This window comes from Mauremys mutica, chromosome 1 (assembly GCF_020497125.1).
Source record: "Mauremys mutica isolate MM-2020 ecotype Southern chromosome 1, ASM2049712v1, whole genome shotgun sequence".
NCBI lineage: Eukaryota > Metazoa > Chordata > Testudines > Geoemydidae > Mauremys > Mauremys mutica.
The window spans coordinates 72,233,288-72,246,698 of NC_059072.1; the positions used below are offsets into that span (position 1 = coordinate 72,233,288).

The following is a 13,411-nucleotide window of genomic DNA, read 5'->3' on the forward strand; positions in this document are numbered from 1 at the left end:
TGCAGCTGAACCAAGAGTAGATCAGTTACTCCTGTTTCTTAATGTCAGCCAGCTGGCCCATGTGGGAGCATATGTTGAATATGGTGATAGGTGCTATGGAATACTCTAAATAGCGAACAAAGAGATTAAAAATGGATTTTTGCACAGGGCCTACCTCAATGGAACCTCAGTTTATAGGTATTATTGTAATCTATATAACAATTAATAATAATATTTGAAACATTTAACTGCAGAGAATAATTGGCTTGGTTAGTAAAGTTCCTCTGTGAACAAAAATGACAAATATTCACTTTTAATTTTGTAATTGATGGGGTTCATTCCTTCCTCTGATTTTCTGTCTTATCCATTATTGCAGCCTCTCTTTGCCTGACAAGATGAACAAGTGGCTTAGTCAGATGTCAACATTGGTGTTACTCTGTGTTCTGCAGCATTATTATGTGCAACAGTTACCCTAGACTGACTACTTTGGTTTTGCATGATAACTTCAGGCCTAAGAATGAAAGCCTTTCATTTCATCAGCAGTGAAAAGCCCACCTATCCCTGCATGCCACTGTTTTCATTTTGCACAGAACCAAATCCCCAGTAATGGAACATACCTTACAAATAACGCTTTGCATTGCAGTGAGTCCAACCAACCTGTCCCAGTTTAACCTTCCTGGACCCAGTATGATGCGTTCAAACAGCATCCCTGCACAAGACTCTTCTTTTGACCTGTATGATGACTCCCAGCTGTGTGGCAGTGCCACATCCTTAGAAGAAAGACCACGAGCAATCAGTCATTCAGGCTCATTCAGAGACAGTATGGAAGAAGGTAGGGCTGAGTTAACACTTTGGTAAGCAAATAAAACACAAATGTAGCAGGATTCTATTTAAATGGCCACCTTGAGTTGTAAATATTGAAATAATTTAGTAAACCTTTCTGATTTATAGTGAACTGGACCAGGGCCTCCCAGAGGGAGGGGCAAGTGGGGCAATTTTCCCCAGGCCCCACAGGGGCCCCCACGAGAGTTTTTCGGGGCCCCTGTAGCCCCTGGAAAACTCTTGCGGGGCCCGGGCCCCCGGAGCGTCTTCTGCTCTGGGTTTTCGGCGGCAGTTCGGTGGCGGGGGGCCCCCCACCACCAAAGACTCCAGGCCCCCTGAATCCTCTCGGCAGCCCTGAACTGGACTTGTAGCACCTCTTGCTCTGTTTGAGCACAAGAGCGGGTACTTACAATAAGCTGGGATAGGCAAGGACATGTTCTTTATAGACTGAACACATTCTATGTGTCACTTATTAATTGCCTGGAATAGTTTTTGAACTGTCAGAAGTAAGATGCAGAAAATGTGGAAGGAAGGGCCTAACTCTTATTCTTGGGAAATTATTTCATCCTTTCTGCCTAAAATGCTTACCATGCCTTGGTTATCTCCTGCCTTGACTACTGCAGTTTCCTCCTCACTTGATAGTCTTATTCCTATCTGTACTCCCTCCATTTTTTAAAATGCTAAAACAGTCTTTCTCACCCCTATTTTTATGTAAGTGATGACAATGTGCTTGGCACTGTACAAGAAACAAAAATAAAGACAGTCCCTTTCCCCAATCAGCTAATGTTTGTGAGACAAAGAGGAGACAGGATGTACTGAGTGACATAAGTAACAGATTATATATGTTTTAAATTCTTTTATTTGGCTTTTTTGATGGTATATCAGTGAGTGGCAGTGGAAAGAGGATAGACTGATTCCTCAGTCATCTGCTTAGAGAAGTTAGGTGAATTGATGCAAGCATACAATGTCACCTAAGGATAAAATCTGGACGGGACTATGACAGCACCCTGAGGGGAAGGGGCAGTGAGGAGAAAACAACAGGGGAAGGGGCAGTGGAAAAGTGGAGAACAGGACCAGAAAATCCAAGTTAAAACAGGGCACCAAGTAAGAAGTTGCAATGAAGAGATCATCAGAGACCTTGGAGAGAGCAGTTTCACTGGAGCAGAGTGAATGGAAGCCAGACTGGAGTGAATGCATGAGTGAGTTAGGAGAGAGGAGGTCAGTGCATCAGTAGTAAATGGACCTTAGTAGTTCATAGACCTTAAAGGTGAAGGGGAAAAGGGGCATGAGTTGATATAGATGAAGAGGGAAATGTGGCCAAAACATATTTTATTTTGGATGGGAAATTAGAGCTAATTTACACAGTGAAGGAAAGGAGCAAGAAGAGCATGTGGGGGTGAGAGTTAAGGAGGCTGAATATGTGAGAGTAAGGGCAAGGGAAGTTAGTCACTGAGAGGGGATGGTATCAAGGGCAGAGCTGGAAAGGTTCACAGAGTGATGGCAGGTGGAAGGAGGGGTTGCAACTATTATTTATAAATATCTCAGGATGGGCATTGGATCCTGTAGTATCTTGAAGTGTACCCAGGATATTGGTAATAATTACCAAATACTAAGGTGATTTAAAGCCTAGGTTCCCTATCAAGAAATGTTTTAATTGTTAATATCTCATGCATGGCACACACACACATGCTTCAGATAGTTATTAAAACAGCATAATATGGTAATACATTTTTTCCTGGTTAAGAGCAAATATGAAACAACCTGCACAACTGTGGAATTTTTGTTCAGACAGTATGTTCAGAATAACATTTCATTTACTGCGCTAAAGATAAACCAACAGATCTTCTCTGAGGTTCTGTATTGGAGCATCTTCCCTCAGGATCTACCTTAAACATTATGAGGCTAAATAGAAGTGGCTTTCAAATGTTCTCTCACTGTAGTCCTAACTGGCCACTTTCCAGAGCCCTATGGCCCATTCTTTGGGACCAAATCCTACAGTCTTTATGCAGTGCCTATAGAGGGTAAAATCATTTGATGGTCAAGTAAAATACAGCAGTGCATATTGCAACACCACTTGCCTTTAAATACAAAGGTGCCAAAACAGACTACAAGTCCAAGCATTCAGTGCTCTGCATTGATCTAAAGAGAATTACCAGATAAGACCTGGGCATTTACAGTAGCTCCTATATCATTGGCAAGGCACTCCTCCATATGAAAGATGAGCTTGCTGCATGCTGTGCTTTAGAACTCTGCAGTCAGCACTCTGGATAGATGGGTGTTCATAGCGCCTTCTCTGGTCTCTTGAAACTCTGTGTTTATCAGGTGCTTCACTGCCAAACAACAGAAATAATGTTTGGTTTACTGGTGAAAATACTGTATCTCATTAAAAATCTCTCATACCTACAGTACACAGGCAAATGTTTCTCCATTTAGAGCAATCATTTCAAGTTCAAGAAAAATAACTGTGGTTTGTGTACACTGATAACCTCTAATAGCTGCTCTTTGTGGAAGATTGTTTCTCATTTTGAAAAGAGATGCTCTGCTATTGAGCTCCACAGGGGAGGGCTCATGCTGTTTCATCAATATTTTATATAATGGCACTTTTTTCTTCATTTTTGTAGTACATGGGTCCTCATTATCACTGGTCTCCAGCACCTCCTCTCTCTATTCTACAGTAAGTATTGATAGTTTAGGAAAATAAAAAAAGTCCTGCCTGTGATATTGTACATCTCCAATAAAGCTTTCTATCTCATTAAATAGTTTTAAGTTTAGTGGATTAAAATTGCATGTAAGTATTGCAGTAAAGCAGTGGAACAGCTATTTGACTTCAATATTATACTTTTGCTTTTTCATATATAATTAGCATATTTTTTTCCTTAAGTGGTGAATTTAACACTCACTAAACCTTCTGTGGTGTAATTTGAAGGCTGAAATATAAAAAAAAATAACATGCTGAGTCCAACCTCACGTGGGGCCGCTTATTATTCACTGCACTATATTATTGTGCTATGTAATTTTTGACTGATTTCATCATTGTTTGGTGTTTGTGCTCTTTAAGAGCAAGGTCTTGTAATTGGGTGCCCTGTGGAGTGTTTTTTTAATGTTACTGTTTGAGAAAGTCCTCTTAAAAGTACAGGGTTGTTTAAGGGGATACAATGTCTAGTTTAAATGCCTGTTGATCCTTCACAAAAATGGCACTGTCTAGATGTTCTTTTCAAAGAGAAAAATGGTTTCTTGAAAATTAATTTATTTCATTAAATATGTTCGCCCAGCCCAAATGGAAGTTTGTTTTTAAGTCTTCATTTGATTTGGGCTTTTTTTGTAAAAGGGAGACATTAATTCTGATCTTTGTGTGATATGTTGTTGCACCTGTTATGCTGTTGAAGGGCAATGATTTACTTACAAAAGCCTTAATCATGAAGTAGCTGCAGTGCAAGACATATGTCCATATTTTAAATGAGAAGAGTTATGTATGTGTTTTGTATATTCTCTTGAGTAATAGATAAGTGATCCTTTGCAATCTTTTAGCTAGCGACAGTTAGAATAGATGTTGTAGATGTTAGAAGGTGCAAGGAGCATGTTTTCTCAATCCTCCTGCCCCTTTCTACCCTATACACTTGCAGAAGGGGCATCCGTTGTCTCAGTCCTTGTGTTGCTGGTGACTAGCTCTGACATTGTCTACTGTTGACAGTTGCTGCACTGGCCAGCAGAGCATGCTGCCTCCATTCAAAGAGTTTTGCAGCTCCTTCTCAGATGGGGGCTCCCTCAGTCCTCACAGTCACTACTGAAAAGCCAGCATGCCTCTCTGAGTTGCCTCTTGGGGTGGAGTGTCTCCACACACACTAACCCCAAAACAGGCTCTGGCAGTAACATTCAGAATAGGGCCTTTCACTTCCGTTTTCCTAGTGGAAGAAGCCCTGCTGCCGCTTCCCTCTCTTGGAGGCATTATAATCTATTCTCATAGGGAATATCAAAAGCTGTATTTCAGCTCTGATGTCAGTTTTTAGAAGAACTGGCAGATGGACAAAAAGCAAATGATAAAGTGACACCTGGAGCTTTCATCATTTGTTTGAGCAGTCAGCAGTTTTGCAATATCTTGGTCCCAATATTTTATATTGTTGCAAGGATATAATAATACTTTGTGTTTTCATAACCTCTGCCACTTAAGATCTCAAAGCACCTTTCAACCATTAGCTGGGCCTCACAGCACCAAATTTCTAATAGGTGACATGAGGCACAGAGTTCAAAAGACTTAGCCAAGGTCACACAACAAGTCAGTGATTAGCAATACATTTTGAGACTTCTGACTACCAGTTCCCTTATTTAGCCACTAGATCACACTTCTTGCTAAGTTATTGATCATCTAGCTGTGGTGATGGAAGCTATAGAAAGGTTTTGTTAAGGGCAAGGAAAGAATTAGGACTATAAAACTAGTGATTGCGCTTGCAGGAAGAAAATCCTTGATCAGAATTTCTCCTGCTGGGTCCTCTGTGCTCCAGTGAAAAAGTTCAGACAATCTTGCAGCAATTAATCATGAAGCAGTGCACAAGTGGAAACTTCAGACAAAAGATTGGCTTTCGGTATCAGATCAGCTGAACATAAAGAACAACGTTTCATTGTTCAGTGATATTATTCCGTGCCCCACTTCTTCCAGAAAGAGGTAGCTTCAGAGGGGTTATGGTACACATATTTCGTTTTCTACCATTATTAGATCCCATCAGGAAGAAGAAATATAAGAGATGGAAGTTTTTGACCGTTCAAGCCAAAAGTACCATGCAAGAATTCCATAGCATTTCAATAAATGTCTTGAGTATGCATCTGATGAAGTGGGCTGTAGCCCACGAAAGCTTGTGCTGAAATATATTTGTTAGTCTCTAAGGTGCCACAAGTACTTCTGTTCTTTTTGCGGATACAGACTAACATGGCTGCTACTCTGAAACTTGAGTAACGATGTTTATCAATCTCATTAACCACTGCCTTAATTCTTAGCATTATAATTTTGATGCAGCTTAATCAGTAATTAGTGGGGAGACCAAGAGAGAGTAGCAGGTAAAGAGCATGTTGTTTAGATTATGATCAGCAGAGATCAGCAAAAGAGCTGGAGGCTGAGATTCAGAAGGATGTACACTTTGACTGCTGATATTGCATTTCTCACAATGGAGAGGTCCAATGAGAAAGGACTTCAGAATTTATTAGTTTTTTCAGTATGTATTGGGTTTCTTTAATTGTTTTTGTTTGTTTGATCTAATTCCATTTGTGGTTTCAGATGGCATTCAGACATATTGCAGATCTAGCTTTTGGAGACATTGTGCATGTAAGGTTTTGTTTCACAGCACAGTGGGTATTAGAAGATTGTGGCATACCAATAGTTTCTCAGCTTTGACAGTAAACTGGTGTAGCTTACTCTATAAGGAGCTGACAGGAGGTGCACAGTGGTGTAAATTTAAAATAGCCTACTGTCATTTATACCTTCTTACACCCTTCTGTTTGTTACCTTATTTGCTATATTCCTCTCCACTGGCTCCACGCATGTGACATACACTTAGAGTCCCTTAGCTTTAGTAAGCCAACTAAGAGTTGATGTGTAAGGGAGTTGTAAACTACATGTTAATATTTTGTTGTGAGGCTAAAAATTTGATTGTAGTGGAGTCAGTTTAAGCTCCCTTTAGGCTCCCGTAGACTTGCCTCGGAATTTGGCTGTCAGTATCACATTATGTTCCAAAAGCCTGAGGCTGGACTGTTGTGGTGTTAGTTTGCATTTTAATTTTACACCTTAGATTAATTCGTTTTGTGTCACAGGTTACAGTTTACAAGTTGGTATTGCCTCCACAACCCCATTTTGTTCCTTCTGTTTACATCCTTCACCTAGCATCAAAAGACCAGTTTTCTGGAACTTACCCTTTTGAGGAGTGGGTATGGCTTCCTGCTCCATTCTGGTTTTTGGCCAAAGGGAGTCATCTAATTACAAGATGATGTGCTCCCTCCTTTGCCAGATATGCAGTGGCTGCCATAGTATTGTCAACTGCTTTGGGCCCAGAAATGAAGCAACCTACATCAGATCCCCATGTGGCATTTTCAGTTGCTTCATTCCACAAGCACAATAGTATTCATGGAAGTACAGAATTCTTTTGAGTTCCTTGAATGACTCCTCTTCATGATCATTGTTTAGAAAGCATCTTCATGTCTAAATGCCCTAACAGTGGTCACCATTAAAAAGTCAACATTTACAAAGTCGAATGTAAGATACTACCACTGTTTCATATTCTAAGGCCTGCATTTGGCAGTAGCACAGTATCTCAGATAGCATATTTTCATAGCCATTAATAAATGTTGATTTTAAATTATTGCTAGATATTACTGTAATATATATATATATATATTACTCTATTAGTTGGGTGGCCTGATTTACTGTAAAACATCTGTAATTCCACTAGTGATTTTGATGGTGGTATCCATGTACACACAGTTACACACACACACACACACACACACACACAGAGTTATACTGCAACAAACTTTCCTTGATGTTTTATAACTGCAGTTGTTGTTACTGCAGTTCTTCTACTGTTCTTAAGAATCTTTTAGCAATTATGATAGACCTGATCCTGCTGTCATTACTCAGGCAAAACTTTATTTGTACTCAATTTGAGTTATTCCCAGTAAGGGCAAAAGGAGTTAATTCACTGTTTTTATTACAAATCTTTATTAAATTTAAATTCAATTATTTGTGCAGCTATATTGGGACACGTAATTTCTTGCTATTTTTGTTACCTTTATTATACTGCATTTTATTCTGTTTTTAAAACAGCTATTTTCTCTCTCTTTTTGCAGGCAGAAGAAAAGGCACATTCGGAGGTAAAAATCTTCCCTCAGTGTGATAGGATGCTTGTATAGTAGTATTATTAGAGCTCATTAGTTGACAGTATTGCTACAAAGCGGAGATTTGCTGCAAAAAAAGACACTGTGCTAAAAATGCGTTGCAGCTGTGCTGACAAATGGTTTTCTAGTCCTCAAGCTGCAGAATTTTTGCATCAGTTACAGAAAAGGTGGAGAGAGTCAGTGAGTATCTCAACCTTGAGGGTGAAGGGATAGGGATTTGTCTCTTTTCAGACCTCATCAGTACAGTTCCCTATTGAGCCAGAAGCATCTATGCAGATCAATGCAAGTGCTTCCTCTTGTGAGCAAGAAAATAAGGTTCACTCTTGAGCCTGTATTACCCACGTCATATCATGTTGCACAGTGCTAAATTACTGAGACAGTCCATGTTGATGAATTTTAAAGAAAAGCAGATTGTCACCACGTGTAAATCAGTTGTGAAGTAGGAAAAAAGCCACTCTCTCCTCATATTCTATATGAACTAGTAACAAGAGTAGGTCAGCAGCTGGATCCAATTATATCCTTACCCAAAGGGAGATATTAGTGCCATTTCTGCTAGAGCACCGGTAGTAAAATGGCACTAAGGATCCTGCCACTTCACACAGACACGCACTTTTTTGGAACATTTTTCTTAAACCTTCCTTGATTCCTGCAATCATTCTGCATTTCTTCCACACTCAAAATGTTTAATATACGCCAAAGGGTTGATAATGACACTTGTTAAAAGGTGTTATGAAATACTGTGGAGGTGGGGAGAAAAATAAGCATATCCTCTCTTACCTCACAGTATATTTCAATATTGATTTCACCTAACACTTTCTAGGGCCTTTTCTATGAAAGCCAAAGCAGAGGATTTACTGTTAATTTACAGCAGCTTAGGTGGCATTTTTACATACTTCACTTCCCAGTGCACAGAGGAGAAATTGTCCCTCTTTTTGTCACTTTGTGTCTTGAAGATGAGTTTCATGGACATTATCAATCTCTAGGGGAAAGGGGTATTGAATAGCACAACATGAGAACCACCTTATTGTAGCTGCAGGAGTGTGCTACAAGTGTAGCTAAAACAAAAAGGGGAGTAATTAGCATTGAAAACAACGGAGAGAGTTTGGGGAAGGGCAAACAGTCCAGAATGAAGAGAAAGCTTAGTAACCTATGTCCCTTGCTTTGCACCAGTGAGAACATCCTTGGTTCACACACTAGCCTTTGTATCTGTGAGTACTCGTCAATTTTTAAAGTACGCACAGTATTTTTCTTATTGATTTTCATGGGAACCACCTTGCCAAAGCACTGCAATCTCCTTTATAAATGTAAGCATTAGTGTGAAAATGATATGTGTGCTCACTTTTCTTGCCTGGCTTTACCCATCTTACTTTTGTGCTGGGGAGGAATCCATTGTATGTGAGAATCGGAGAGAGATTTAGAGGCCTATGTGCCACCTGAGCTCTCAGATAGGAGTTAAGTGGGGTTTAAGTGATGCACAGGCATTGTGCTTGATATCTATACTGGGTGAATTTCATCCTCGTGCATTGCATAAAAATATTTTTTCTGAGGCAAGTGTTTTTCCTAAAAAGAAACATTAGACTTGGGTTGAATTTATTTTCACTCTTGAAAGTATGGAGAAGAATTTAAATGTACTTGTTATATTTGTCCCGCAGTACAGTATTTTAAAACGTATGAGGCATTAAGAGGGCATACAGTTATATTGCACTGAATGCAGGGGACATTTTCTATAGCAGATGTAGTAATCTTTGGATTGAGTGCATCAGGTTCTTCTATTTTCAGGACCTGAGGCTTTATTAGGGGATGGTACAAATGATATTGTATATATCGAGCCAAATTTTCAAAAATTAGGGCCTAGAATATTTGGTTCCAAACATCACATTTGCATGTTCAATCTGGGAATTGTGCATACACTGTAAGTACCCATTTGAACATTAAATAAGAGCTCCCATAAATGGGGCCTTTGAGTGTACAATGGAAACATGCACGAATGCTATGTGCGCAGTTTAGATGCCAAACTATTATGATTTTATAATTTGTTTTTTTGAGTATTTTACAATTAATATATATGGAATTACAATACTGTAAAACATTAATGATCCTCTAAAGAAAAAATAAAGGAAATGAAATAGCTGATGAAACAAAAATGTGATATGAGTTTATCTGTTCTCAAACCAGCAAATTCATAAACTCCGAAGAGAACTGGTTGCATCACAGGAAAAAGTTGCCACCCTCACATCTCAGCTTTCAGCAAATGTAAGTAGCTTTTGCTTTATTATTGTAAATAATTCTTGAAACAAATAACTTCCAAAATCTGCTAGTCTACTAATAAGTTCTTAAAGATGTACCATAATCTTTCAGTTCAGTGCAAGTGAAAGGTGCCTAAATCACAGTCCTGGAGACTTGAGGTCCTTTTAACTATGTATTTATTTCAATATGTTTATAATGCACAGATAAAGTTGGTCTGGGGACCTATATCCACTGAACAGGGACAATATGAGCATTCCACCAAATAGCTTGACCCAAAATGGAAGAGTTCATCTCCTGGTGTTAGAGCCTTGCAGTCTCCGTGCTGCTCATTCTTTAGTGTCTCTTATGATACTGTCAACAAGAGTACAAACAGTAATGTTATTTTGTGATGTGATACCTGTTCCCTAAGGACCCAATTCTACTGCCCTTATTCATGTTTAGTACACCTCTACCCTGATATAACGCTGTCCTTGGAAGCCAAAAAATCTTACCGTATTATAGATGAAACCGCGTTATATTGAACTTGCTTTTATCTGCTGGAGTTTGCAGTCCCGCCCCCCGGAGCACTGCTTTACCGCGTTATATCTGAATTCGTGTTATATCGGGTCGCGTTATATCAGGGTAGGGGTGTACCTGAATAGTCTCATTTTACCCAAGAGTGACAGAATCAAGCCCAATGAAATGAAGCCACCAATCCATTTTATGGGTTATTGAACAACTAGTGGAATGTAAAGGACTTGAATCATATCTGGTCAGAGATAGATATGAAACAGCAACCTATAGCAATGGTGAAAGACCCTGTATTCCATTATATGTCACTAAACCAGCAAGTCCTCAAAACACCTGTTTGCTTGTCTGAGCCATAATGATAGTCTCATTTTTGTGATGGATATAAAATTTCTGCTACAGAGTACATTTGTTACATTTTTTAAAAAATTGAACCGCAATTTTCGGTGCTGCCTTACTGAATGATATAGACACCAAAGGAGACAGTTAACTCATATCAGCTGCAATAAAACAATACACATTTTTGAAGATTTATTATATTAGTATACTAAGTAAAAAAAATCCTCTCTTTGGAAAATTCAAATAAATACCTTATAATCAATTTTTTATAAAAAGAAGAAAAAATAAATATTGAAGTATGTACTATGTTGGAAATATATTTTGTGTTTCTTCCAACTTCTGCAAAATGAATTAATTTGGCTTTCACTGAAGTAGGGTAATTGTCGTTGTCATGCAGTAAAATGTAAAGTGTCATCTTATCATGGTGGTGGGCGTAGAAAATTATCCAGATAGCTTCCTTAGATAATATGGTTTTCTTACAGTATATTTATTATATATATATGGAGTTAAGTGAAGATTAAGATCAAGAGACTTTCCAGCATAGCTAAACACACAGTTGTCCAGCCAGTTCTCCAGAAAGAGTTTTTACACAATCAAAATTTTCCAGCTATTTTCCTTTGTTGAATTTCTGGGTAGAGAAACTGAAAAACTTAAGAGCCATCGCTAACTTCACCTGTGCTACACCAGTGTCCTTTAACACATACCAGTTAAGTTTCCCATGAGGATATGGCACAGAGACAGTGGTATTTGCTTAGAGGACAACTTGCACCTAACCATGGAAAGTGGTCAGACTTTGCAGATGATACAAAACTACTCAAGATAGTTAAGTCCCAAGCAAACTGCAAAGAGCTACAAAAGGATCTCACAAAACTGGGTGACTGGGCAACAAAATGGCAGATGAAGTTCAATGCTGATTATTGCAAAATAATGCACATTGGAAAACATAATCCCAGCTATACATATAAAATGATGGGGTCTAAATTAGCTGTTAGTACTCAACAAAGAGATCTTGGAGTCTTTATGGATAGTTCTCTGAAAACATCCAGTCAATGTACAGCAGCAGTCAAAAAAGTGAACAGAATGTTGGGAATCATTAAGAAAGGGATAGATAAGAAGACAGAAACTATCATTTTGCCTCTATATAAATTCACGGGACGCTCACATCTTGAATACTGCGTGCAGATGGGGTCACCCCATCTCAAAAAAGATATATTGGAATTGGAAAAGGTTCAGAAAAGGGCAACAAATATGATTGGGGGTATGGAATGGCTTCCATATGAGGAGAGATGAATAAGACTGGAACTTTTCAGCTTGGATATGATAGAGAGCTATAAAATCATGACTGGTGTGGAGAAAGTAAATAAGGAAGTGTTATTTACTCCTCATAACACATGAACTAGGGCTCTCCAAATGAAATTAATAGGCAGCAGGTTTAAAACAAACAAAAGGAAGTATTTTTTCACACAATGCACAATCAACCTGTGGAACTCCTTGCCAGAGAATGTTGTGAAGGCCAAGACTATAACAGGGTTCAAAAAAGAACTAGATAATTTCCTGGAGGATAGGTCCATCAATGGCTATTAGCCAGGATGGGCAGAAATGGTGTCCCTAGCCTCTGCTTGTCAGAAGCTGTGAATGGAAGATGGGATGGATCACTTGATGATTACTTGTTCTTATTCCCTCTGGCGCATCTGACATTGACCACTGTTGGAAGACAGGATACTGGGCTAGATGGACCTTTGGTCTGACCCAATATGGCCGTTCTTATGATCTTATGACTATTTTGAACAGCACCGTTTCCCTGCTATTTCAGTCTCTGAATGATATCAGTGCTTGGAACAATAGCAGTAGGTTGAAATTAAACTCAGGCAAGATGGATATGATAACAGAGGAAGAATAAAACACGTTATGAAAACTGGTCAACACCATGTCATTACTCTCAGAAGAAAACACTTTGTGGCTTTGAGTTCCTTCTGGACACACAACTGACATTGCAAAGGCACATTCCAATAGCTGCAAAAAGTGCCTTCCACTTATGATTGTCTAGAAGTCTGAAATTCATCTGCATAGCAATAGAGTTGATCGTGATAATCCATGCATTTGTGTCCTCCAGATTATTGGAATGAGCGCTACCCAGCCATGAAACCTTAGACGCACACAAGCTCCATTTGGAACGGCATGCAGCAGCTTGCCTGTCAAGCAATGCTGGTCAGCAGGAGCACATCATCCTGGTCATTACACACTGAATACCAGTTTAAGTTTGAGGTTTGAAGTTACTGGCTCCCTATGGAATGCCAGTTTAAATTTGAGGTGTTCAAAGCCCTCCATCGGTTGCACCAGGTTATCTCAGGAACTCCCTCTTCCTTGATGACCAAGGCCAGTTACCACAGGTGCACTCCTCAGGAACAATGAAACAATCACCAAGAGCAAGAGTAGTGTGAGGGGATGACAGAGCTTTCCTTGTAGCTGGTCCAAAACTGTGGTGATCCTTTGTTGTTTACAGTGATGTAACTGTGTTGGTCCCAGGATATGAGAGAGACAAGGCAGGTGAGGTAATAACATTTATTGGATCAACTTATCTTGGGAAAGGTACAACCTTCTGAGCTATGCAGAGCTCTTCTTCAGGTCTGGGGAAGGA

At 39.3% G+C, this 13,411-nt stretch overlaps 1 protein-coding gene across 1 annotated transcript in view; it reads left to right on the top strand.

Annotated features, from left to right (window-relative positions):
• The window catches only part of NAV3 (neuron navigator 3), a 248,514-nt gene that overhangs the window by 193,144 nt on the left and 41,959 nt on the right, over positions 1 to 13,411 (top strand). Inside the window, exons 19-22 of the mRNA XM_044988256.1 lie at positions 623 to 811; positions 3,423 to 3,475; positions 7,633 to 7,656; positions 9,856 to 9,933. Of these exons, the coding sequence (XP_044844191.1) occupies positions 623 to 811; positions 3,423 to 3,475; positions 7,633 to 7,656; positions 9,856 to 9,933 (344 nt within the window). The remainder of the gene's footprint in view (positions 1 to 622; positions 812 to 3,422; positions 3,476 to 7,632; positions 7,657 to 9,855; positions 9,934 to 13,411) is intronic.